Genomic DNA, 23,509 nt, shown 5'->3' with positions numbered 1-23,509 from the left:
GCGACGAATTTTCGCTTCGGTTGTTTTTACAGAAATTCATAGGGACGAGAGAATAAGTTTATATGCGTAACTTAGAGGCATCTTTGTGACGAAAAAGGGACCGAGATCTTTCTTTACAGTCGGAAAGCACTCCCGCGATTGTCGTGGACGCGTATCTTTCTAGGCCCGTCAGGGCCGTGGCCAGATTCGATCTGACGCCTGAAGGTGTAAGAAATTGTGAATAATTTGGACAATCCTCTTATTTAAAGCTTTGCGTATGTGTGTGCCGGAGAGAAGGTAGCATTTGCTCTTTCATTTTGAGGACTCGAAGTTTTTGGTGGCTGGGGTTTCTGTGAGGTAAGTGGCAATAAGAATGTGGAGAGGTGATTCATCTTCTCAGAAAAGTGATGAAGGCTGGGAAGCGGCCTTCTCTCGCAAGGGCAAGAACCAGGCCCCTCCAACTGCAGCAGCAAACCGGCCAAGGGGTGGTGCTTACGTCCCCAACAAGCCGGGAATCGGAGCTTGGAAGGGGAGAGGATCTCACAATGTGGAAGGTGAGAAGCCTGGCCGCTGGGCAAACCCTAGTGGTGGTCAAGATCAGGTTTATAAGGAACGGGGATGGAAGGAGTCAGGGAAACCTCAACAGAGGAATGGAAACCAAGAAAATAAGACCAGTACAGCCAGGAATGCTGGCGGCTGGGGTCATGAAGTCAAGAACAGTTGGAAGCCCGAAAGGTCAGAGTCTGCTGTTGAAAATATGAGCAGGCAGGATGTTGTAGTCCCTGCTCCACTGGCCAATGGTTGGCAATGGCGAAGCCACAATGGCGGCGGCAACACGAGATTGAATTCTCCGACGGCATCACCAGCTCCTGGGAAAGTTGCTGGACATGGGGGTGTAAATGCTGATGAAGAGAGTTCTGAACTGAGAAGTAAGATGTTATCTAAACTTCTTCCTTTTGAGCAATCAGGGGAACCGTTGCATGAAACTGGAGCTGGCTATCAGTCCAGTGATGGCGATGCAGAGATTGATAATCTCGACAGCGATGAGGAATTCATGGACAGCGATGACTGCGATTCTGAAGGGAGTGATGCGAGCCATGAGACTCGGAAGAAGAATAAATGGTTCAGTAATTTTTTTGAATCCTTGAATAACTTGAGTCTTGAGGAAGTGAATGATCCGGAGAGGCAGTGGCATTGCCCAGCATGTAGAGGCGGTGTTGGGGCAATCGATTGGTATAGGGGTATGCAACCTATTTTAGCCCATGCCAAAACTATCAGAACAAAGAGGGTAAAGGTGCACCGCAAACTTGCAGACGTACTGGAAGAAGAGTTGAGGAGGCGGGGAGCTGCATGTGTAATTTCCGAGGAAATGTTTGGCAAGTGGAAGGGCTTGCGGGAGACGGTAAACGATCAGGAAATTGTTTGGCCTCCTATGGTTATAATTCAGAACACGCTCCTTGATCAAGATGAAAATGAACAGGTATGTACTATAAGCTTCAGATTTGTATGTTCCAGACACACTGACAGATTTGGAATGTCATAGAAACTTCATACTATCATGTTTTTGATTGTTAATAGAAGACGTAGATAATGGTTCTACAATCTGTCCATATACTGTAATTATTTTTGGCTCCTTCATTTACATGAAATTCCTGATGTGTTTGCTCCTGACCTGGACTGCAACTCAGAATTTAAATTGAGAACTCAATTAAGTATGCCCGGGAAGTAGTCTTGAATTTAAACCGAGTTCAGAGGCGTAACCAAGTAGTACCATGTTGATTTTTTCTTTTAGCCTTTCAGGGTAAAATTTAGGTTTTGAGAATTTTGTCTTGGAGTATGGATACTCATGTCCTGATTCCAGTAGCGCGGACTGTATTTAGAAAGAAAGTAAGCTAACTTACTGTGATTTTCGTTTTGCAAAAGTAAACTGGGTCAGTTCTAGATATTTCAAAGAATCTTTTAGTTGATAAAGATAGCTAATAATAGTTTTGATGCGTGCCTGGTAAGTTGTATTCCATTTAGAGTTCATCACATTACATGGTTAAAGCTGTGGAAATCCAAGACCATGGTGTGCTTTTTACTATATAAGTGACCAAAGGGTGATTTTAACTAACAGGTTTCTTTAAATACGCAGCAAACAAAGATTGGCTATGTTGTTTTTGGGAGTCTGCATCTGTTAAATATAATGTCTAAGGGGAAGTTGTGTCAGATTCTATTTGGCCAATGGATAAACAAAGTTGGCCTTTGAGCCAAAGCGATACTTTGTTAAAGTTTTTAACAAAATGCGGGATATAAAATAGTTTTATGTTGACACGGTTACAAATCTCAAGTAAGCCTAAGTGAGCAGAGACAACACTGCAAGCTACAGAATAGTTTTATGTTGACACGGTTACAAATCTCAAGTAAAGCCTAAGTGAGCAGGGATAACTGTGCAAGCTACAGGTCCACTGCGATAGGTGTTCAAAAAAATAAATTTGATCCTAAACAATTTAGTAAAACAAACTCAAATAGTTTGAAGTCCACGGTGTACATGATTTTTAAATTTTAATGCATATGTTAGGTTTTTTTTTTAATTAAGAGATTTTATTTTTTATTTTGTCCCCGTTTGAAATATTTTTAGAATAGAAAATTTAAATGGTATAATTTATATAATTTGAATGTCTTACAAATTTCTCAAAATATTAGATCTATTTATATATTTAAAAATATATTTTAAATAACAGAAAAAACAATCCCATAAATTTTTTTATCATTAAATTAAAAAAAATAAAAATAAAATAAAACTATATCTACATAGGTATATGATATTCGGAATCACCATATCATTTGCTTTTATTAAAATTTCCGTGTCAAAATGTCTAATCACAAAATCACTTTAGGAAAGTGTCCCTGTTTAATAATTTCTGCTCCTCAATTTTACTTAATTTAAGAATTTATTCTAATTATCGAGAAATTCCAAAAATTCTAAAGTGGAATGGGGATCAAAATAAAAATAAAATAAAACTACACCTACATGGGTATATGATATTCGGAATCACCATCATCATTTGCTTTTATTAAAATTTCCGTGTCAAAATGTCTAATCACAAAATCACTTTAGGAAAGTGTCCCTGTTTAATAATTTCTGCTTCTCAATTTTACTTAATTTAAGAATTTATTCTAATTATCGAGAAATTCCAAAAATTCTAAGTGGAATGGGGATCGTAATTCTTTCTACTGCCCCAGGAATTTTGACGGATCGAGAAGCTCGACATGTTATAAGATATTTTTTTTTGGTTACTTTACCTTTCTGAACGCGGAAAGTATTTTATAGTGATAGTCCTTTCGTGAATATCATGCCAGTCAAGGACGGGCTGGCCTAGCGTTAAACTAAGTATGCTACCAACGTTTAATCTGTTCTTTGCGTACTAAACTATGATATGATGACTGTGACACTTAACATTTGAAGGTTGGGCGAAGAAAATGGAGCTTAAGATAGTATGTGTTTGTTGTTAATTTGTTCTTTGTTCTTTCATTCTTATTAAAGGCCGCAGTTATTTGCAATTATATTGTTGTTTAGATTTATATTAATTTTCTATTTATCATGTATAGAGACAGATGAATGATAGGGTGATTGGAATTTAAGATAGTATGTATTTGTTGTTAATTTATTTTTTCATTCTTATCAAAGGCATTAGCTCTATCTTGTTTTGTAATTAATACAGATCTATATTAAATTTTAATTTTGTATCTATTAAGTTTTAACTTTGTATTTATTATGTACATAGAGGGATCAAATTTCTAGAGGTGTAAACGTTTCTTCAGAATTTTTCATTTTTTTTTTTTTTTTTCACTTTTAGGCACTTGATCCCTCTTGTCCCATGATAGAGGTGGAGTTAAGAAGGATCTATGTTGGGTTTTAATATGTGTGAGTGTGTCAACTCCATGTCGAGGAAGGAAATAATTACCAATCTCCTTCATACTAAGCAATGCACCATTGAAATGTTTTAACCAAGATCCATTTTAATTTTCAAACTATCATGCATCAAAAGTGCAAACCTTTCCTATAAGATGCATGATAGATTTAGAGCTATAAGATGGATCTATGCTAGTGTTATTGAAATTGGACTGAAAACAGTTGGTTTGCTTAATTTGGAGAGAAATCCAATTTAGTTGGGTGATTTTGGCTTGTTCTTGTCTATTTTGATATGTAATAGGCCTTAAAGCACCAACTTGGTTGGTTCTATACAATGTTGTACAATGCAGCTAGGGCCACCAAACATTTTTTTAAAGCAATACATTATGTTATTTGCAAGTGTAATAGTTGGCTCCATACAATGTTGTACAATGCAGCTAGGGCCACCAAACATTTTTTTAAAGCAATACATTAGGTTATTTACAAGTGTAATACTTGACCCTAGGGCCCTCTGAACACTATTTAAGGAGATCCTCACCTTTTGTTTAAATCAACCTAATAATTGATGGTAATATTAAATTCTTAAGTAAAATGACAGATTTCATTTTACTTAAATTTTTAACATTACCATTAATTGCTTTAGGATGCTTGATAATGGTTCCAACCTCATTTATATGGTCAAATTAAATTTTAGATCTCATTCAAAATCAATAGACTTAACAATTTTCAAGGATTTCAAGATTGACAGTATTGCAGTGTTTCCATTGGATTTTGTCATATATGAGGGTATGGAATTGGCATTTAATCAAGAGCACTGAGCTCTTTATGTACCTAGATGTCGGTGGCATTGGTTGTTGAACTCTTCTCACATGACCCTAGTAAAAATGTACCCTTCACTCAAGCAAAATCACTGATTTGGCATTTTAAGCTTTTTCTATCTTATTTTAATTCTTAGAGGGTGATATTTATGATGAGGATCCCAATATAGGTATGATTTTGATGAGATGTAATTATTTGTTGTAGCATGATTTTTTTGAACTCTAGAGACCATTTAGAGCCTCTTTGTTGCTATATTTTTGCTTTAGAGATGGGTTGCATTTGGTGCATATTTTGGTTATATGCTCCACTTGCTATATACACGACAAACCTTGCCTATTTGTGTATAATAGTTTGTGTATGTGTGTATATTTTTTTCATGTATTTTTGGTCGATTAGTTTTTTGGTCTGTTTTTCCTTGTTTTAGTCCAGTTCACATTTTTGACATTGACCTTTTTGACGACTAGTCCAATTCTAATAACATTAATCTACGCTGGTTCTTAATGTTTTTATGTGTGCGTGTGCATGCGCACGATGTATGAATTCCATGTTGTATGGAAGGAATACCACTTCTCTCTTATGGAGTAACACACCATTATATTGTTTTAACCAAGATACTTCTTAATACCAGATCTATTATGCACCAAAAGCAATCAAATCCCTCATAGTTGAAACTTTTCCTCAAGTTTTTTCAATTTTTTTTTTCACCTCTAGAGAATTGATCCCTCTTCAGTCATAATAGATACAAAGTTAAGATGGATATAGGTTGATTTATATGTATGTATGTATGTATGTATGTCATGTGTCAACTCTGTCTTGAGCAAGGAAGGAATTACCCCCACACACACATGCCATGTGTCAATTCCATGTTGAGTGTGGAAAGAATTACACATCTCCCTCATATTGAGCAGTGCACTCACATTAAATAACAATTTCAAAATATTTGACATTTTCATTTATCAAAACTATGGTGATTTCAGAGCACTTCTCATAAAGCTTTTTGAACACATAAAATAGAATTCGAAAGAAACCCAGGTAATTTCCTTACTTTTCCTAAGGTTTGATATACCAAATTGATCTTAGTGGGTGTGAACCATCATCATCATTATATTTATTATATTGATATAAAAATGTTTTATTTAAGACATTGAAATATTTTATTTATGATTGACTTTGAAATATTTTCATCATTATTTGAATGTCACATACTAACTTCATTTAAGTATAGAAAGAATTACATATCTCTTCACATTGGACTATAAAAAATGCTTATTATTAACATCATCAAAACACAATAATACAAAAGACCCATTATAATGTTGTGTACCCACTTTTGAAACAAATTCCTTTCGAGAATGCTCCACAAAGCATGCTCCCACCCGAAGGAAAAAAATACTTGCTTATTGGACATTCCCCAGATGCTTCATTGCATTCCTTGACACTCCCACCATACATGTTCTAAAATAGGATATAAATAACTAAAAGATGGACTGGCTATATAAAGTATTTCTAACCCATACATGTTCTAAAATAGACAATAAATAGCTAGAAGATGGATTGACTATATAGAGTATTTTTAAGCCCAAAAAAGGGTGATTTGGAAGCATTCTGGTATAGATCAGAGAAGATAAGTTTATAAATGTCTAACAAAGGACCAAAACTTGGTCAGATGTATTAACAAACTTGGTCAGATGTATTAACAAAGTGTGAGTGCTAAAGCCACTCCTATAAATGCTAAAGCCACCCCTATAAAATTGAATACTAAGGCAATATTAATAATACTAAGGCAATACTAATGGCTCAAAGTTAGAGAGGAATACAATGCTCCGGGAGAGGATAGAAATAAAACAGTGCAAGGGCTCAAAATGCATGTCACTTGCGGAAGGAGACGAGGGGCTCTCCTCCTTTGAAGAATCCGTTGTCCAATGGCTCTCCCACCATTCGTGGTTGGAGAGAAGAAACTTAGGACCATGGATATAAATTATCCCTAGTCTTTTTATATAATTTATATTTTATATATTATAATGCGTATATTTAAAAAGATATGCAGAATGATAAATTAATTGTAGAAAATACGAAAACATGCATATTTGTTCTACTTGGAGATGGATACTCCATTATTGTGAAGTTAGTAGTGTCATCAATAATATATTAATGACTAATCATTAGAGCATTAACCTCTAGTAAATTACATACTTACAAAATTTTAAATCATAATAATATGATACGAAATCAACCATGAATTTATGGAATGTAATAGGTTATCCATTAATATGACTAAAGAGTTATGCTTCCCCTTCATGCCTATTCCTCACCAACACCATGAGAACAAAAGTAGAAGCATATATCACATGAAGAACAACATTTTCTTTATGAAAAACCTACTATGGCATGGGGGACAAGGGATGGTGAACATTAGAACAAGAGAACTAATCCACAAACTAACAACACAAAAATTCAAAGGACTACAAAGATTAGGATTTTGGCTTACATCTTCAACTCTTTAATTATTAGCAACAGTGAAATGTGACTGTGATAGTCTTTGATCTATCCTCTAAGCTATCACAAATTTCTCTTTCTCAAAAATTAGCAAGAAGCCCAAGTTTCCCACTCTAAACCTAAATACCCTAATCAAAGATGAATGGAGAGAGTGATGGAGAAGGCCTATTTTACATGCATGTCTCTACCCTAACTTGTGGGACCCACCCATGGGCCTTCATAATTCAAAATAAAAGGAAGAATAAACTCCCTTTTCATTTCTACGAGGAAGCTTCTTGGACAATATAGGGAGTGTGTTGTGCATCATTAAGGGAACATAATAGGATTGTGAAGGGAGTGGGTTGGGAGTAGCTAGGAGTAGGGCAGCTAGTGAGTGTGTTTCCAAAATTGCTCTCGTTTGAGAGTGTTTGAGGAATGCATTCCCTAGGTGCTTGCTTGGGAGCATGGACAAGGGTGAGTTGGTGTCACCCTAATAGGGATGCTTGTCACTACTTTAGATAGAATATTGGTTTGAGGATTGCCTCTTTGTGTAGGAGAGGTCTCCTATTGTTGGGATCTAGAGGAAGTGTACTTTTTGTTAGTTTGTTGTAAGTTGTCTTGATGACTAAGTTGGTAGCTTTGTAGGGAAATCATTAGCAAGAGTCAAACCACTTAGTTTTTGAGGGATTTAGGAGTTGGAATGGTATTATTATTCCATTGCCTCTTGGTGCCCTTGTCCACGAAAAAAAGATGTGTGGTGTTTGCTAGGATTACTAGGAAGAAAGACGTGATTCTATGAGTAGTGTTTGGCTTACGCGTAGTTGAAGGATGAGAGACATAAATCTTGGGGGCTCTCCCATATATAATGCTTGGAATCTCTGATATAGATACCAAAAGAACATGAAGAGGGAGTTGTGTGACTCTATGAAGAACAATAGAAAGATATGTGAATTTCACAATATCAAGGGCATCTGAATACAAAGTGCTCCTTAGTCTAGTGTCCTTGTTTGTGGCAATAATAACATACTCTATCCTTGCTTGGAATTTGGTGTTCAATGTACACTTGATGTTGATGAGAGCCCACTTGGAACTAGCCTAAGGGGATCTTGAGTCCATACATTTAATGCTAGAGTATATAAAGAGGCCTAAGGATTAGGCCATCCATTAGCTCCCTGGAATGCTCTACATAAAAGGCCATATTAGGCTTCAACCCCCTTGGAGGTGTGGTCCAAGTGACCTAGATATGCCATTTGTAAATATTGTCCTTGATAATCTCATTGTACCATGCACCGATCCGGTGCACTTATCGTTACTACGAAAAAAATAAATAAAATTTGGGACCACCCAAAATTTTGACGCTAATAAGTGAATGGTACCACCTTTCTCAACTCGTCGACCTGATTCTTATGGCTAAGTCTCCTATAAGCATCCTAGGAGGGTCTTAGACTTCCTTTTTTTTTTTGCTGTTGTTGTTTCTTTTTATATATTAATTAATTTGTTGTTACTCTGAAAGGAGTTTTACTCCTCGCTTAGGAATACTGCAGTACCCGAATCCCAGAAAAGTAAATTCTGCCCAATGTCCTGCGAGAAACACGCCCAGGTATAAGGGCCCACACAAATAGTCAGATCTGTTGGCAAACCCTCAACTGCTACAGAAACCAACGGCTAGATCTGAATGGCGGATCTGATAGATCTGATTGGCGGATCTGATAGATCTGATTGGCGGATCTGATAGATCTGAATGGCAGATCTGAGAGATTTGAATGGCGGAATTGATTTTTGCGGCTGCGACAGGACCCCACCTGCTAGATCTGATCTGGCAAAGATGATGCTTGATCTAGAGAGAAACAAGGGAACTATGGTCTCAAGGAGTGTCAGGTGCTACAGATCGCAATATACATAAGGGTCTGATAGTAGTACTCGGCCCAATCTTTCAGGGCACTAACCAAGGAGAATCAACCGTATCCTTAGTCGTACAACCCGACTACCCTATCGTACGTGCGAGTAATCTCCTCGAGTGCTGTTCTCGGTGTACTGTAGCAGCGAGACGGCTGACGGTTTATCTATGTCGAGGTTTCAAGCAATGTTTTTAAAACCGGAACCGGTGACCAGACCGACCCACCTAATGAACTGATTTACCGACCGGAACCGGTCTAACCGGGACTGGTTTGGTCTAAACGAACCGATTTTAGAAAAATACATTAAATAATTATTTTTTAATGAAAAAAACTATTTTTAAGATTTAAAACCATGATTCCAAGCCAATAGAGACAAAATATGCAAAGATTGCTCATTTATATACCATGTAAAGGTGAATATATCAAAATGGCACCGAGTGCAATACATATCATCGACAAAATACATAAGCAATGAGGCTTTAAATGGCCTCTAGAGTGCAAAAAAAAGCCTACAAACTATGGGGCCAGTGGCCAACTACAAGACTTCAGTCTAGACTCTACATATATGGTAATAGTAAATACTATAATAGTGATCAACATTATCACTTGAAGTTGAAACTTCTCATGAGTCTCAGTCATCATGATCAAACTCAGTTGGTTGAGTCTCGACTCCAAACTTTGCAGTCACAAACTTCTCTATTGGTTCAGTGACTTGAGTCTCAAACTTCTGAAGGTATTCTGCCCTAAGATGCCCTATTATTTCATTTGGTGCTCCACATGGCTTTACATGGCTTCCTATCCCAGCCAAGTGTTGCTTGAACCTGTTAATACCCCCTCCTTGAATGGATTTTTGGCAATATTTGCAGATCATTTTTCCATCAATCATATCACAATGAGCCCATGCAGTATCTCTGGCTTTTGGAGGCATGATGACTCCCTGGATGGTAGATCATAGAAGTGAGAAGTTTATAACACATAAAAAAAATTAATTCATGGACAACAGTCAAATAAGGAATTTTCAAGCGCAAATCCTTACCTGGAAATGCAAACTAGCTTCCTTAGCCTCCTCTTGAAGATGGCAACTCCACTGACAGCTACACACTATCTCGAAAATAGCTCCAACTCCAACTCCAAGATGACTACTTCAGCAAAAACTCAACACTCTCCAAGCTCACAAACAAACTCACAAACACTCACAAACACTCCAAATCAGTTGTGTGAGACAAATGAGAGTGAGAGGGGCCTCTTATAGCTTGGAGAGGGTGTTTTTGGAGGGAAAACACCCTTAGTTTCCCCCCCAAAACCCCAAAACCACAGTTAGAAATCCGCTTTTTGCAAGTTATGGTGGGCATGCCTAAAACCGGCCGGTTTTCACCGGTTAGGGCCAAAAATTGGAGAAACTGCCTTCCAAACCGGGTTTTTTGGTCGGTTCGGACCGGCCAGCTTGCTAACCGGCCAGTTTGACCGGTAACCGGTTTTTGAAAACGGTTTTTAAAACACTGGTTTCAAGAGAGCCTAGGGGGCTTCTGATATACCCAGAGGGTAGTTGGAAGACAGTCTGTGTGCGGTTCTGTCTAATGCGCTACTACTCGAAGGGGTACCCACAGGGGTTACAAGGGAGTCCAACAAGCGTGACCACCTCTTGTATTTCCTGCGTGCATGCCTCCCCAAATCCGTAGGTTTATGCGCTCAACGACAGATCCCGTGGTTTAAAGATGCCGAAACACGTCTCTAACTAAAACAAAATTCTGCTAAAAATGGAGATCCCACCGGCCCTGGAAAGTGCTCTGATACCACTTGTTATGCTCTTGACCTGCGAGAAGATACCAGAATACCAAATACGCGAATAAATATACGCAGAACACAGAACAATAAGGAATAACATGTATTTTATTATTCAGAAAAGGAAAGCAATGTTCACTTGGCTCTTTGGGGGGGGGTAGGGTACTTGGAAGACAGTCTGTGGGCGGTTTTGTCTAATGCACTACTACTCGAAGGGGTACCCACAGGGGTGACAAGGGAGTCCAACAAGCGTGACCACCTCCTGTATTTCCTGCGTGCATGCCTCCCCAAATCCGTAGGCTTATGCGCTCAACGACAAATCCCGTGGTTTAAAGACGTCGAAACACGTCTCTAGCTAAAAAAAATTCTGTTAAAAATGGAGATACCACCGGCCTTGGAAAGTGCTCTGATACCACTTGTTATTCTCTTGACCTGCGAGAAGATACCAGAATACCAAATATGCGAAGAAATATACGTAGAACACAGAACAATAAGGAATAACAACATGTATTTTATTATTCAGAAAAGGAAAGCAATGTTCACTTGCCTCTTCGAGGGGGCAACCTCCAATAGAGCTGGGCTCAATTACAAAATAAGACACGATGCTCTTCGAGGGGAGTCTCTATCCTTTATATAGGATTCATACATGCAATACCATGGGTCAATACCATGGTTCTTATTAATAACATCTATCTAATACCATGGCCCATTTGCAACTAACTGTGGTCCCTTCTTTAAATGCGGGTCAACCACTTACAATTATTAATATGGGCTTTATTGACTCTTTACTTAACAATAAATATGACTCGACCCTATTACATAAATAAGGAGGTTAGGGTTGGACCCTAATAGATCTTGAGTCCATACATGTAATGTTAGAGTATATAAAGAGGCCTAAGGACGAGGCCATCCATTAGCTCCTTGGAATGCTCTACATAAAAGGCCATATTAGGCTTCAACCCCCTTGGAGGTGTGGTCCAAGTGACCTAGATATGCCATTTGTAAATATTGTCCTTGATAATCTCATTCATCTATTGCCTACTAGGTAGGAGGTGAGTGTTGAAAAGTGTAACTAGGTTCGGTCTTCATAATGACATGTATAATTATGATTTTATGTGATTGATGTAAATAAGAAAATAAAATTATTTTTGTAATGTTTGAATCATGGATTTCATGATCAAGGAATTTTATTTTAGTTAACGTTCCCATTGTGAGCCTTTAGGTTTTGTCATCAAGTCATAAAAGTCTATTGAGTCAATGTCATGTGTGGAAGACTCTTCTTGGGCATGTTACAAATATATGTGAGTCATTGAAAGAGTCAAAGAGACCCTCCAAGACCAAGCTCAAGCACCTCCATCAAGTCAGCCTTAAATGAAATAATGCAGCTACACCAAATGACATGTTGGCCTAGGAATCTATCAAGTCGACTTATTTCTCATGGGCAAACCACTATAAATAGGCAGCTTAGCCTCCATTTGGAAGATATATTTTTGGTTAAGGAGAAGTTTGAAATAAGAAGTGTGAAAATCATTAGGAAAGGAGCCTCATAACCAACAAAGAGAAGGAAGGGAAGAGCGAAGTTGTTTGGGTTTGTTTTAGGGCTTATATCTCCACATGTGCGAAGGAAAGGAGGATCATCTGTTGCAGAAAAAGGGTCAAAGGTCTCATTGTTGTCCTAGAAGCTGAATCAAGGAGAAAGAGAAGTAAATCCTCAAGTCGAGTTGAGGAAGGTTAGTCTCCCTCTCAAGCGAAGAAGGTTGAAGGTGAAAGTTTCTCAAGGACCGAATTTAGGGCTTTTAAAGTAGGGCCGAAAAGTTGCAGGTCTGATTTAAGAAGCCGAGAAAAGAAGGACACTGAGATTTGAAGGGTTGCCGAGGAAGAAGGAAGAAGCAGGTAATTGACCATTGTTGACTCAAGTAAGAAGAAGAGGTCAAAATAAGAAGCTTGGTGACTTGGTCTTGGAGAGGTCAAATAGGTCAAGGGTCTTGGTCTTGGTATTCATCAATTGAAGTCTCTATAAGAAAAAGAATTCGTTTGGGTTTTCCTCTCAAGTGGGAGAGGCTTTGGCTCTGGTTGATTGCTTATATTCTGTGTCTCGTCTCTTTATTGTTTATGCTTTGGTAGCTGTTTGATGACGAAGAACACTATAATCTAACTAAAGAGAAGATCATAATCTAATGAAGTAAAAAGCATTCACAAGTAGTTATCATTAGAAGAGAAATCACCTAATCTTGATGCCCTAGATTTCTCAACATGGTATCAGAGCTAAGGTGACAAAATCACTGAAAGGGCATTTCAGGGGACACTCAAGCATTCAAGGACAAAATATCGAGGAAGGCATCAAAGCAAATCTAGAAGATCATTTTGAAGTCAAGATCTACAAAGAAGTGTCAAAACCCTAGATCGAAGAAGAAGTCTTCACCAAAAGAAGTTCTGGGATTCTCGCTCAAGACATCATCAAAGAAAAAGACCCTATTTCCACTCAAGAAAGGAAGAACTTGGCTCATCCAAGGGTAGATAGATCAAAGGTGTTGTCATCATCAAAGATATCAAAGCAATCTCCCTCTCTCTGAAGCAAAGGATTTCATCTCAAAAGGAAATCCTTATCCTTGAAGAAGATCATCCAAGAAGCATCAAGTCATCATCAAGAAGTCATCAATCATCATCAACAAAGGGATCAAGTTGAAGAGTTCATCTTCACTTGACAAGTAAGTATCTTTATTTCTATAAATCAAATTTAGTAAAATGACTTCATTTTGCAAGGAGATCAACAAGTTGGTTGGGTCATCGAACTTCCTTGCATGGAAAAGGAGGATAGATTTAGTCCTCAAGGAAAATTAAGTTATTGATCATGTAAATGGCAAAGTCTCCAAACCATCTGAAGGGAAAGCACTATCAAAATATATGAAAAAGGATCTAAGGGCTCAAAGGATCCTTATAGAATCTATCAAGGATTCCTTCATCCCATATGTAGCAAAGTTGGAGACATCAAAAGGGATATATGATAGGCTAGCAAAGTTATTCTCCAAAAGCATGACAAGAAAAATCATATCACTGAGATCTGATCTTATGCAAATTGAAAGCATCAAAGGATGAAGGGATATCTACATGTCTGAGAAAAGCATCTCTAATAAGGAAACAACTTCAATATCTTGAGAGATGATATCCGATAAAGAAATGATTACCATTGTTCTAAATGCTCTAACTGATGAGGAAACCTTGTATCAAAGGCCTATGATGAGGAGAAAGCTATCCCATTCAATAATTTGTGGTCACTATGCAAGAGTGAAGAAAACAAGTTAAAGGCAAAAATTGATGCAAATGAATAGGATCAAAAATTTGTTGTTGTGTCAAGAAGCAAAGGGATATTTGGCAAGTTTGGTCCTTATAAAAAGAAGAAGATGAATATGTCACAGGTCCAATGCTATGGATGTCAAGGATATGGGCACTTCAAGAGAGACTATCCTAAGCTCAAGAAGGACAACAACAAACGAAGAAGGGAAGAAGCCCATATGACTCAAGAAGAGGAAGAAGCTGAAAAGAAGAAATTCAAGGAGGAAGTAAAAGATCTCCACTATTATTGAGATAATTTTTCCTCACCTAGTTCTTCTCAAGTTTCTGTTTTTCTGTTATGGAATATAACTATCATGATAGGAATCATTAGAAGCATGATAGGATGCATCATGGCATCATAGAAGCATTGAAAGCAAGAGCTCGTGACATCATCATAGAAAAGCATGAAAGATAGCTGAAGTCTATGGCAGTTACCCATGGAATCTTCGTTGGAATCTTCATCGGGAGGTTCACCAATCAAAAGGAAGCAAGGGTTTCATCAAGAATTCCAACTTGTGGAATTCATGGGATGATGAAAAAAGAGGTGAAGCAGATCAAGGGATTGAAGTTATTTCAATCAAGGAAGCTACCGAAGGAAGTCTGGATGACCTAAAGGAAAAATGAGGTATGTATGCGTATTCGATATTGTAGAGTCATGTCATATCGTTGCAGGTAACATGGATAAATGCTCTATCTTGAGAGCATGATCAAAAGAAAGGATCTCCTCCTTTGAAAGGATGTAGGAAGGCATGGGTAACACATTGATAAGATGAAATCAACATAATATGTCCCCATATGGAATATGAGGTGGTTGACAAACTTGGAGGAAATATGACTGGAATTTCCGAGAAGGAAATGTGTGAAGAAAGAAAGGAAGAGATCATGAAATATGCAACTATGAAAAATGAAATCAACATATGAGGACCGAGAGATTTGACTAGGATATCTCCATGGAAGATATGAAGAATTTGATGAAGTCTAAAAAAGAAAGAGACCCTTGACAATATATGTCTTTTGGAAATGTGTCAATATGTGTGCAGGATGCTAATGCGAACTAGGAGATGTCATGATGAAAGACCATCACAAAGGTAATTTTAATTTAATATTCATTCCTTATTTTTGAATGATATCTAGATGGGCTGATGCAGGGCTGCCAAGGGAAGAGCGATGGATATCTTCCACCACTGATGTCCATGTAGTAGGATGAAAGATCCTTAAGGAAACATGGCATGAAGGAAGGCCATATATGAACTGATGGATCACTTTCCGATGAAAGGAATAAAGACATGACTGACTCATGATGAAAGTGATGGATGGTTTGTGCCCTACGAAGAAGTCCTGTAAAATGTAGACTCCTTGACAAAGAAGAAAAATTCATGACATCAAAGGAAGGAGTTCTACAAGCAGTTGGTTGTCCCATGATCTCCACCTAGAGAGCTGTTGGAAGCAAGTCCCTGGTCAAGAGGGAGCTTGGTCAAGTCCCTATTTAAGAGGGAGCTTGGGTACATTCCTTTATGGAATGGGTTGGTCATCCCTGGTTAAGAGGGAGTGACAGTTGTGGTTCTCTATCTCATGTGTCATGCACTAGACCAGGACTAACAGCCGTAAGTCTTAGTGAAGGCCATGAGGAGAGAGATAGACACATCATTCTTGTCTTCACTTGGGAAGACAAAATGGAGGATTGGGTAAACATCTGGCATCTGATACTCTTTGAGGATGCATTGGGGCATCCAAGATAAGAGTAGTCGTAGAGGACCGATATTCTTTGAGGACTGGGAATCCAAGATAAGAATAGTCCTATTCCCAAGATAAGAATAGTCCTGGTGGAACACACCTTGAGAACCCGGGTGGGGTATGTTCTGAGAGAGACAATGATGAGGGTGCCTATACATCATTGGTCTCGCCAGCATTGTGCTATGATCTTGTGGAGAGATAGAGCTGTTAGTTAAGGCCTTGCTATGTGACAATGCTGGTTGATATGATGCTATACAGATGGGTTACCAATCCGACTCTTCTTTTGAGAATTCTTCAGATTAAGAATGCCCAAGTACCTTGTATGGATTATGAATACATCCCTAGTCAAGAGGGAGTGTTGAAAAGTGTAACTAGGTTCGGTCTTCATAATGACATGTGTAATTATGATTTTATGTAATTGATGTAAAGAAGAAAATAAAATTATTTTTGTAATGCTTGAATCATGGGTTTCATGATCAAGGAATTTTATTTTAGTTAACGTTCCCATTGTGAGCCTTTAGGTTTTGTGATCAAGTCATAAAAGTCTATTGAGTCAATGTCATGTATGGAAGACCCTTCTTGGGCATGTTACAAATATATGTGAGTCATTGAAAGAGTCAAAGAGACCCTCCAAGATCAAGCTCAAGCACCTCCATCAAGTCGGCTTATTTCTCATGGGCAAACCGCTATAAATAGGCAGCTCAGCCTCCATTTCGAAGATAGATTTTCGGTTAAGGAGAATTCTGAAATAAGAAGTGCGAAAGTCACTAGGAAAGGAGCCTCATAACTAGCGAAGAGAAGGAAGGGAAGAGCAAAGTTGTTTGGGTTTGTTTTAGGGCTGATATCTCCACATGTGCAAAGGAAAGGAGGATCCGCTGTTGCAGAAAAAGGGTCAAAGGTCTCATTGCTGTCCTAGAAGCCGGATCAAGGAGAAAGAGAAGTAAATCCTCAAGCCGAGTTGAGGAAGATCAGTCTCCCTCTCAAGCGAAGAAGGTTGAAGGTGAAAGTTTCTCAAGGACTGAATTTAAGGCTTTTAAAGTAGGGCCAAAAAGTTGCAGGTCTGATTCAAGAAGTTGAGAGAAGGAAGCTGAGTTTTGATGGGTTACCAAGGAAGAAGGAAGAAGTAGGCAATTGACCATTGTTGACTCAAGTAAGAAGAAGAGGTCAAAATAGAAGCTTGGTGGCTTGGTCTTCAAGAGGTCAAATAGTTCAAGGGTCTTGGTCTTGGTATTCATCCATTGAAGTCTCTATGAGAAGAAGAATTTGTTTGGGTTTTCCTCTCAAGCGGGAGAGGTTTTGGCCCTGGTTGATTGTCTATATTCTGTGTCTCTTGTCTCTTTATTGTTTATGCTTTGGTAGCTGTTTGATGAAGAAGAACACTATACTAATCTAACTAAAGAGAGGATCATAATCTAATGAAGTAAACAACATTCACAATCAGTTATCATTAGAAGAGAAATCACCTAACCTTGATGCCCTAGATTTCTCAACAGTGAGTAGTGTCATCAAAAGAGTGCCTAAATGGGGGAAGTATTCCATTGATATGATAGCTTGTTGAAGGAAACATTAAACCTTTGAGAACTAGTAGTGTCGTCTCCTTGCGGGTGGACTAGGAAATGGTTTCCAAGGAGAAAAAGGCAAGGTATGGAAATTTGGTCTTTGCCAATAGTCGAGTTAGCAAAATTCTAGAGGCAATGTAACAACTTAACTAGTCTAAAACACTCTATATGGTGTGTTGCAAACTTTGCATGAATGATGGGCTAGGGAATCGTCCTTTGCATCTGATAATGCAACGAAGCAAGGGTTCTAGCCTCTCTAGGCATGGACCCAATTTGGCTCAAGTAGGTTAGGAGCCTACACCTTTATGTCATATACAATTGTGGGTCTAATGATGGACTCCATGAGGTTAAACTTGGATGAGTTGCATTGGACATGATGTCAGAAGCATAATCTCTCTTAACAGGTGAGGCATCCATACCCCTTAGTAACTTGAGGTTGTAGAGCTTGCCTTAGTTCAAACCTAGGATCTACTTAATTGTTCATCTCCCAAATTGCCTACCTAATAGGTGTATAATAGAACATTTGACAAGAACGTGGTGGGGAGGTAACTAGGAGAGGAGGAGTTGTCCTAGGACATAGCAAAGTGCAATAGTATGGGTAAACATGGGTTGAGGGTCAAAACTGTTAAGCACACTGGGATGACAAGGAAATATGATGTGCTAAAAAGCTTAAGGGGAGTGGTGGAGTGAGGCACACAAATCACATCTCCTTTGTGAGATGAAGAGGCATTTTTGTGGTGAAGTATTGATTAAATTTTTTTGTGTCAATGGGTGTGTGAGAAAAGTCATAATGGACTTTGTGAGAAGTTTTACAATCATTATCATACCATTTATTCATGGAACCAAATTTGGGTTTTGAGGGGTGGCAAGAAGGATTGGTATTGTAAGGGCAAGAACTAAAGTTTGATTCCCAAATTGTTGAAGAGAGACTTTTGTATTTGGAGGAACAAAACTGTAGTGACAAGAAATTGATAAGCAAGGGAGAAGCTTGGTAAGGTGGGAAATGTAGGTCTCTTAGTCCCCCTCCTTAAAGAGAATGGCGTTTTAGGGGAACTTGAGAGGGGATGGGGGATAAGAAGGGTGTTAAGATGTGTAGCTTGGGAGGTACTCTCACAACCCCTGTGGTGCTTAGTTTATGAAGAGTTGACCCACGAAAAAGTGGTTTTGTGGGCAATGTACCCAAGTGATGGGCTTTGGACCCACCCACGAAAAAGTGGTTTTGTGGGCAATGTACCGAAGTTATGGGCTTTGGACCCAAAGCTGTGGGCTAAAGACCCAAGAGAAAATTCATTGTTTATTCTATTGGTTGCACGAGTGGCACCTTTCATGGGCTAAAGGGCACCGAAGGCTACAATGGAGAGGGCTTATGTCAATGAAAGGAATTTTATTTCTAATGTTAATGTTGTTTGAGCATGTAGGCTTAGCTTGGCTTGGGAAAAAGGACGCGACCTTGGTGGTAAAGTCACTCCACTAAGAATGCTATAAGTAGAAATGAAGTTGAGCTCATTTGGCATCATTGCAATTCATCATATGAAGACATTTGCCTAAGAAAAGTTGTAGACCCTCAAAAGGGCAGAGTTGGAGAAGTAGGGCGAGTCTCTTTGTGATGTTCTGATCTAACTTAGGACGTGGAGGGTTGGACGTGCTTGTTTTGGTATGGTTCTGTGGTTTGATAGCTCTGTTTGTGGGTAAATGAACAACTGACTGGTGCAAGTTTCTTCTGGAGTATTGGAGAGGGTCGTAGCCCTAATTTTTTGCGGAAAAGGGAAGCCGAAAGGTCTGTTTGATGGGAAGAAACTAGGGCCGAGCTCCCTTACCTTTCAGCGCAGGAGAAAGCCCTAGGTCGAGGCTATTGCAGTGGCCACAAATTTGAGTTTAGGGTTCGAACTGACGTGGCTGCAAGAGGTTGAGATACAAACCTGTGTTGGCAGCAAAACATTGGTTTAGGGTTGAGAATCCCAAAGATAAAGTGTCACAGGGCTGAGCTTCCTGAGGCTTGAGTAGAGGCCAACAAGGTATGTATTGAGGTTTTGTCTGGTGTTGATGATTGCAAAGATCACAAGTGTTAAGGCCTATCCACTAAGTTCTGTATGATAGAGTGTTGCAGGCCTAATGTGCAGTGGATTTGATGGAAGATAAATCACTGCGAGCAGACCTTGTTGAATGCTATGAACAATCACCTTGGAGCAAGCAGAGGAACAATGGGTTGCAAGCTTATTTGTGCCTATGTACAATGATATTTGAAGAAGCAATCCACTATTAGAAGGCAAATGAAAATCTGTGGATCCTAGCGTACAATGCTTTTGATGTGGCAAATCACTGTGTGAAGGTTGAATGTTGGAGCTGAAGTGTGCAGGTGAATCTAAAGGTGCAGACTTCCTTGTGAGCAACCGAAGGTAGAGGTATTGAAGCAACAATATTCTTTGCATGTATAGGTGGTAAAGGACCTGCCAGGTGTTCAAGATAAGTGGACTGAAAGGGCTGGTGTAAGCACTTCTTCAACAAGTCAAGTTTTTGTTCTTGGGTAGATTGAGAGTCATAAGGTGTTGATTGTTGATTTGTGTAGCGTGGGAGGTACTCCAAGCCCTAGGGTTCAAGGTTTTGAGGGAAAAACACCACAAGGGCAGTTTGTGGGCATGGAACCCAACTGTGGGGTTTTGCACCCTTCGTGATTTGGGCCAAAACCATGATGGAGGTACGACATGTGATGGATGAGGATGATAGTGTTCGATGATACAATTCCAATGCATCGAGAATCGTTCGAATTCGATTTGTCGTTAGAGAAATGAATTTTTGAAGTTGACAAGGTAATTATTGGTTACCAAGTCATGTAGGTTTGGTGTAAAAGAAAGCCAATAGATGTGTCACTACAAGCAAATTATTTGAGCCGTAAAGTCTATAAGTTAAGGATGATTTGAGGCTATTTGAGGCAATACATCACCAAGGATAGCTCTGAACTTTGCATGGAGAAGAATTCGTAGCTAGAAGAGTCAAAGGGACAACATGAGGAGGTCTAGAAGGCAGTGTGATATTCTCTGTTTTCTATAGGTGACAACCTGGTGAGAAAGGGTTGTTTGAGGGTAAGTTAAGGGTTGTTTCAAGTGCGTATTGCTGCGCAGATTAGGCTGTGGAACAACAGGGCAAATTAGGCCGAGGAACAACAAGTGTGGAGGTCGAGGAGTAGCATGGCATTTCTAGAGGAGAAGCCGAGTTGTTGTAGGTACAACGGATCTGTTTTAGGGCTTCACAAGTGTTGTTTAAGGGTTGGATTGAAGGGATGTAGGGCCACATAGCTTAAGGATAGATTGATGCTGTTTTAGGGCAGTGTGGTGAAGGATTGGAGGGAGGCCAAAAGCTACAGCAGTTGTTGTGCTAGGCTGCAGGCCATAGCCAACAACTAGGCTACTTCTTGGTGCTGCGTTTGGGGTTAAACAAAGCCAAAAGGAGTAGCATAGGTGTGGAGGCTTATTCCCTTGGAGAACCATAGTCTTTAGAAGGTTGTTTTGCTGATTTGCATGGAGGATAAGGGTTGTAGGGTGATGTCCTAACTAGTGATGCAGTGCAGTGTGGTGAAACAACAATATTTGTGGAGGTGTATTGGGTCAAGGTGTTGACCAGATTGGATCAGATGTTTGTGTGACCTGTTGATGCCATGTGTATGACATTCCAAGGTGGTGAAGTGTCATATTAGGTGCAGAATTGACAGTGAATGGATTGGGTGTCATATAGCCGGTTGGAGGGCAGTGAGTTGGCTACCCAAAGTAGCCCTAGAGCAGCAGATAAGAAGGACGTTGTTGGTGCGATATTGGGTGAAGTATTGCGACATTATATGCAACACTTTGCTGGATGAAAGTGATTGCTAGATTGGTAGATTGGAGCTCGGGAAATAGACCTACCTAGGGAGCAGTTGATGGGCCCGTGTTCATTGTAGCAGACGTGACTTGCAGCAGTGATAAGAGGCAACCCTCTTGGAGTCTCAATATGTAGATTTCTTGACGGATTAAGGCATTACTAGTGAGCAATATGGAAACGAAGGACCGACAAGACAAGATACGACATAGAAGCTATAAAGACATTTGTCATTGTATCTTGTATACCATAGACTGTTGTATTATTCAAATTTGGTTTAATATAACGAAGATTGGGATTGTACATATTGTACAATTTTGTTTAAAACTGTGTATATTGTGCATATGTGATTTACTGCTTTACATTTACGCTGTGCAAAGTAGTTTATGGTTGGGATTCTTGGTTTGGTAGTGTTAATGATTTTAAGACTCTAACTTAGACCCAAGGTCATGAAAATTCAACATTGGTCTCAAGCCCTAGTTTTCCTTGTGTCAAGGCTAATTATAAGGGCCATGATCCCTAGTACGGGAGCGATATGATTGATTTATTAAAGCTGTAATAAAATCAAGTTTTGGGTTTGCAAAATAATTGTGTACTTTGTTGATTCACTGTTGTTACGTTTCTTCTATGCAAAGTGCTTGGAGTTGTGGTATTTCAATGTGTTTGTGATCGTGTTTTAGACATGGACATGATTTTGAAGTGCCAAGAAAAAACTCAACATGCTATTCGAGCAACTTTAAAGGGACAATTGAATCAGAGTGTGCTCAACAAACAACTCAAGAGGCAGTTGGTTGCCTTGTTGTTGAAGGACTATTAGTATGGCAAAGTTGGTCACTAGTCTGAGGTATGAAGATAGGTTAGATGACTTATCCAACTATAGCCCTTGGAAGGAAAGGATCAAGCTTGTCTTGTTGGCGAACAAGATTTGGGAGTTTGCTGATAAGGAGATTCAAAAGCCAATAGACCCTAAGGAGTTGGAAGTGTATGGGGAGTTGGATGCGAAGGCCAAGCTCATCATCCTAGATGGTGTCAAAGATCACTTGATACCTCATCTAACTGGGAAGAACACTGCATGAGAGATGTGGAAGGCTCTTGAAGGCTTGTTCCAAAATAAGAATGAGAATCAGTTGTTTGTATTGAGAGAGAAGTTGAAGAACACCAAGATGTTGGATGGCGAAGGTGTGGCTCCTGTCTGACGAGGATTTCTGAAGTTCGAGATCAACTAATTGCCATTGGAGATAACATTCTAGATTCTGAGCTAGTGAGGACTGCTTTGAAGAGCTTCTCTGAGGAATGGAAGCCATTTATCAAAGGGATTGTTGCGTGAGATCAGTTGCTAGATTGGAACAGGTTATATGGGATGACTTCATCCAAGAAGAACTACGAGACAAGGACTTTTTTTGAAAGAAGAAGTCTATTGAAGATAACATGGCTCTTGCAGGAAAGATGAACGACAAAGCGAAGAAGTACTTGAACAAGTTGAAATGTTATACATGTGGTGAGTATGGTCACTATGCGAGCAAGTGTCCACGAAAGGAGGGAGATAATGAGAAGAAGAAGGAGATAGTTGGGGCTGCTACATCTTTAGGTGAGCTGGATGACTTCTCAAGAAGGTTGGAGGAAGGCTTTGCTCTGGTTTCTCATTTCTCCAAGAGTATCATTGACGAGGGTGCATGGTACGTGGATAACAGAGCTTTGAAGCATATGATAGGTTTGAAGGAAGTTTTTGAGACTCTAATTGAATGGGACTCGAAGTTGCATATGAAGGTTGGCGACAAGAGTTGTAAAGTTGTCAAAGGGTTAGGTGTTGTGCAATTCAAGATGGAGTTAGGTGAGCTGCTACAAGTTCAAGATGTGTTGTGGGTACTAGATCTCAAGTACAACATGTTATCTGTCTCAGTGATTGAGGCAAAGGGGTTTGAGGTGATATTCCGAGATGGGAAAGCGATACTCATGCCCAAAGGCTCTAACTCTAGTAGAGCTATCATTAGACTTAGGGAGCATGGTCTATATTGGCTGACGAGAAAGCCTATATATCAAGGAAAGAAGTGGTTCATGTGACCCAGAGGGAGTCAAGTTAAAGTGGGAGTTTGCAGGTTCAAAGGGAGAATTTGCAACTCAAGAAGAGCACATGGTCAGTGGGGAGTAAGGAGACTTCTACAACTGGCAAGAAGGAACCATGGAAT

The 23,509-nt window shown here is 39.2% G+C and overlaps 1 protein-coding gene across 1 annotated transcript in view; it reads left to right on the top strand.

Annotated features, from left to right (window-relative positions):
- The window catches only part of LOC149265954 (protein SUPPRESSOR OF GENE SILENCING 3 homolog), an 84,706-nt gene continuing 61,197 nt past the window's right edge, over positions 1-23,509 (top strand). The window contains exon 1 of the mRNA XM_089429891.1: positions 1-1,459. Coding sequence (XP_089286017.1) covers positions 353-1,459 — 1,107 coding nt within the window. The 5' untranslated portion in view covers positions 1-352. The remainder of the gene's footprint in view (positions 1,460-23,509) is intronic.

This window comes from Pinus tabuliformis, chromosome 6 (genome assembly GCF_031772625.1).
Source record: "Pinus tabuliformis cultivar Carrire ecotype Pingquan chromosome 6, CPIR1, whole genome shotgun sequence".
Classification (NCBI taxonomy): domain Eukaryota; kingdom Viridiplantae; phylum Streptophyta; class Pinopsida; order Pinales; family Pinaceae; genus Pinus; species Pinus tabuliformis.
Note: the sequence above shows the minus strand (reverse complement) of the source record. Positions and strands in the feature narration are given on the sequence as shown.